General features: G+C 36.7%; 1 protein-coding gene across 1 annotated transcript; it reads right to left on the bottom strand.

The window, feature by feature from the left end:
- Positions 1-221: 221 nt before the first annotated feature.
- Positions 222-770, bottom strand: LOC128661282 (gastrula zinc finger protein XlCGF7.1-like; the record flags this gene model as incomplete). Its single annotated transcript, XM_053715556.1, has 1 exon — positions 222-770. A coding segment is annotated over one exon (549 nt), but the record flags the coding sequence as incomplete, so codon positions are not given.
- Between the last annotated feature and the right edge of the window lie 4,066 nt (positions 771-4,836).

Raw genomic sequence — 4,836 nt, 5'->3', positions numbered from 1 at the left:
AGGACAGCAGGAGAGCACTTCCAATATGGGGATTTTATAACTGGGATTCAGAAAGTATTATTTACAATATCATCTCTTTTTATGCTTCTATTTAGAGAGTTTGTCCTCTTTAGGATAATTTTAAAAATGTTTGTACACTGTGTAAATAAAGTTTATTTGTGTGTAAATATTTGGTGTTTTGTGATACCTGATTTCTATAAAAAATCTTTTATTTCCACTATCTAAACATGTGAAAGGCTTCTTCTCTTGTGAATCCTTTCATGAGTTTTCAGATTACTCATTTGTGTAAAATATTTTCCACACTCTGTACATGTGAAAGACTTTTCTCCTGTGTGACTCCTTTCATGCCTTTTCAGATGACCCTTTTGTGTAAAACATTTCCCACACTCTGTACATGTAAAAGACTTTTCTCCTGTGTGAATGCTTTCATGAGTTTTCAGACTACTCATTGCTGTAAAACTTTCCCCACACTCTGTACATATAAAAGGCTTTTCCCCTGTGTGACACCTTTCATGATGTTTCAGACTACTCATTTGTGTAAAACATTTCCCACACTCTGTACATGTAAAAGGCTTTTCCCCTGTGTGAATCCTTTCATGATGTTTCAGACTACTCATTTGTCTAAAACATTTCCCACACTCTGTACATGTGAAAGGCTTTTTCCCTGTGTGACTCCTTTCATGAGTTTTCAGATTACTCATTTGTGTAAAACTTTTTCCACACTCTGTACACGTGAAAGGCATTTCTCCTGTGTGAATCCTTTCATGAGTTTTCAGATTACTCATTTGTGTAAAACTTTTTCAACACTCTGTACATGTGAAAGGCTTTTCCCCAGTGTGACTCATTTCATGCCTTTTCAGATCACTCTTTTGTGTAAAACTTTTTCCACACTCTGTACACGTGAAAGGCTTTTCCCCTGTGTGACTCCTTTTATGAGTTTCCAGATGATCCATTTGTGTAAAACATTTGCCGCACTCAGTACATGTATCTGGTTTCTCACCTGTGTGAATTTTGTGGTGTTGTAGTAGATGAGTCTTCCATCTTAAGCTTTTCTCACATTTTGTAGATTTTAAAGATTTCTCCTTTGTATGAATCCTTTGGTTAGACTGTAGACTTTTCCCTTCTTTAATATGTTTTGAAAACTCAGTAAATGTGTGTGGTTTATCCTCTGGGATAATCATTTCACTAGATAAGTCATAAATGTTGTCCTCTTGTTTGATGTCTAAATTACTCTCTGTACATGATTGCTGCCCAGTTCCTGCCAATTCACCATCGTTTTTAAATATCTGCTGTGATATCCCCAATGTTTGTGAACAGTCATTAGTGTCTAAGACTAATGGAGTTTGCTGTATCATTCTGATGTTTCTTGTAGTGAAGGATGGATATGAACTATTCATGTGTTTGTCTACATAAAAAGAAATGGAATAAAGAAAAATAAAAATGTTTATTAATTTATAATATAATCCATCTCAATAAAAAAACATTTTTTATGCTCAAAAATGTCTTCCGTTTTGTATTTTTACATTTATTTATCTGTAAATCACAAATTAAAAAAGGATGACATAGAATGTAAACATTACTACATCATAGTAACCTAAATTACTGATTACTGATGAAAACAAGTTATAGGGCCACATTAAACAAGGTGCGTGTGGATAATGTTCTCAGCCAGGGACAAGTACATCTGTATTCTGGGCAAGAGAGGTGGCATCCACCATCCTCATTTAACATTGCACAAGCAATTGCACATACAGCCCTGCCCGGCTCATGATCAACCAGTTGGGTGAGAACCTGATGTCTTAATCATCACAGACTAATCATCAGTGTGAGATGTTTTGAGAGGGCAAGAAGCAGTGACCTTATGATAATCTTTAGCTTTCGGCTGTGGTTGTTCTATTTATATAAACAGCCAAAAACTTTATTAGTTTAATAATACTCACTGTAAAATTAAGCACACAAATCAGTGGTGGTTCTGCTGTGGGGAACACTGGGGGAGTTATGGGTGTTCCATGAGCGAGGTCAGGGCAGGGGAAGATGGAGTTGCAGTTGTTCTTAGTAATGAACCAGGTCAGGGGGTGAGGTTAGGCAGTTGTTGGACATGATCTGTCTAAAAGAACAGAGGGGGGAAGTAGTATTTTTATCCCTCCTCTTCCACCTAATGGGGGCTGCTCCTTTTTTATCACGTCACTGACACAAATGTTCTTAAAGATGCAGATAAAAATATAATAGTTTATATTTGTTTAATGAGTGATCTTTTCTATTTTCCCAGCAATTAAAGTCAGCATAATATCTATTTTACTCACCTAACACATATGAGTTCATGCTGATAACAGGCTCCAATGTCTGTGCTCAGGAAGAAGGTTCCCTTATTCACTCCAGTTACATCAATACCTGATATCTCTCAGTGCTCTGGCCGTGTCTGTAAAAAGTATATTAAATGGTTTAGACAGATAATAATAAATAATGGTTCTGATTAACTGTATGTATGGTATAATTAAAGGAACACATAACAATTCATGTGATACAGATCAGCTGATTAGGTTATTACATATGTGCTATTGATTCAGCACAAGCATTTAGTACAGTTAGCTCTGTGGGTGTTACAGTTGGACCTTAAAGGGACAGTCTAGTCCACAATAAACTTTCATGATTCAGATAGGGCATGTAATTTTATACAATTTTCCAATTTACTTTTATCCCTAATTTTGCTTTGTTCTCTTGCGGCTAGATTTAGAGTTTTGTCGGTAAAGACCCACGTAGCTAACGCAGCTTTTTTTCCTACAACGCTGGTATTTAGAGGTGTCTGAAGGGCTGCGTTAGGCTCCAAAAAGGGAGCATTGAGTTGAATTTACCGCCACTTCAACCTTTAATACCAGCGTTGCTTACTGTAGCGGTAAGCTGGCAAAACGTACTCGTGCACGATTCCCCCATAGGAATCAATGGGGCAGTTTGGGCTGAAAAAAAACCTATCACCTGCAAAAAAGCAATGTTCAGCTCCTAACGCAGCCCCATTGTTAAGTCTGCACCTAACACCCTAACATGAACCCCAAGTCTAAACACCCCTAATCTGCTGCCCCCACTATCGCTGACCCCTGCATTACACAATTAACCCCTAATCTGCCGCTCCGGAACCTGCCGCCACCTACATTATCCCTATGAACCCCTAATCTGCTGACCCCAACATCGCCGACACCTACATAATATTTATTAACCCCTAATCTGCCCCCCCCAATGTCGCCGCCACCTACCTACACTTATTAACCCCTAATCTGCCGACCGGACCTCGCCGCTACTCTAATAAAGTTATTAACCCCTAAACCACCTCACTCCCGCCTCGCAAACACAAACACCTCGCAAATAGTATTTTTACCTAACTTCAAGTATTAACCCCTGCCGACCGGACCTCGCCGCTACGCTAATAAATGTATTAACCCCTAAAGCTAAGTCTAACCCTAACCCTAACACCCCCCTAAGTTAAATATAATTTTAATCTAACGAAATAAATTAAATCTTATTAACTAAAGTATTCCTATTTAAAACTAAATACTTTTTTTTTTTTTTTTTTTTTTTTTATAATATTTTATTATTTTCTTATAACAACAATACAAAATTGGGTACATAGTTACTTTACATCTCATATATAGACGCAAGAACAAGGAAGGCAAAGTCCATTATAATAAGGAAACATTTGAACCACACAATCAATCCTTCCTAAGTGAATACCTTTATCCTTCGTCCTAGCATTGACCAAGGGGATTGTTCTTGAATAAAATTGTTTGTCACTATATCTATGGAAGTGCTTGGGGGAAGAAAGGGGAAAAAAAAAAAAAAAATTATAATAATTTCCTCTCAATTTCTCTCATCTCCCCTCACATCCCTCTCCCCTCCTCTCCAGATAGTTGGGGGATACTGATAATCCGATTAATATGTTTCATATAATCATTACCCATAGCCTTAATAAATGAACCCCAGACATTAAAGAATTTATCTACTTTGAAAGGGCAGAACTTTTTATAGTCATATGCTTCAAGAATGCCTTCTTTTAGCATTGCCTTCTTAATATGACTAACATTTGGAGAATTTTTATTGATCCAGCAAGAAAAGATCAATGATCTTGTTTTTATTATCACTTTATGTATGAATCTATTATTTCCCCCCCATAGAGGAGAGTGTGTAAGGAAAAAAACATTTACTGATGATAGTTTTATATCTAATTTTAATATACTAGAAAGCCAAAAGCCCACTTTCGACCACAATTGGAATTGTTTAGGGCATTCATATACCAAATGGAGTAAGTCCGGATTAGTTCTTGAGCATTTAATACACTTATTCTCCACCTCTTTATTCCACTTACAAACTCTATTCGGAGTTAAGTAATCTTGGTGCATAAGTCTAAAATGTGATTCCCTTCCTGCCATTGAGTTCTCCAGTTTATGTATTGTCCCCAAAATGATTTGTATGATTTTATCTTCTCTGCAGATAGGTATGCTGTTTTCCCATTTATTATAGAGGTCTTCTAATTGCCTTGACTTAAACCCATTTAGAAGTGTTTCATAGATAACTGAGAGTGGCCTCTGCTTAATTTTTGGATGATCCAGTAGAGGGTGAGACTGAAAAAATAGATCAGAGTCCTGGTAAAGAAATGACCTTAAATAATGCTTTGCTTGTATAAAATAGAATCTATCCTTACCAGGAATTTGATAAAGCCTTTGAATTTCCTCAAATTGAAATATTTGTTTAGTCTTCCAGTTACATAAATGTCCTAAATTGGTTACTCCACAGTTTCCCCAGCGCTGGAATACTGAGTAATTTAGGCCCGGGATAAATTGTGAGTTC

Source organism: Bombina bombina, chromosome 5 (assembly GCF_027579735.1).
Source record: "Bombina bombina isolate aBomBom1 chromosome 5, aBomBom1.pri, whole genome shotgun sequence".
In the NCBI taxonomy this organism is placed as follows: domain Eukaryota; kingdom Metazoa; phylum Chordata; class Amphibia; order Anura; family Bombinatoridae; genus Bombina; species Bombina bombina.
This window is presented reverse-complemented; position numbering and strand designations above follow the sequence as displayed.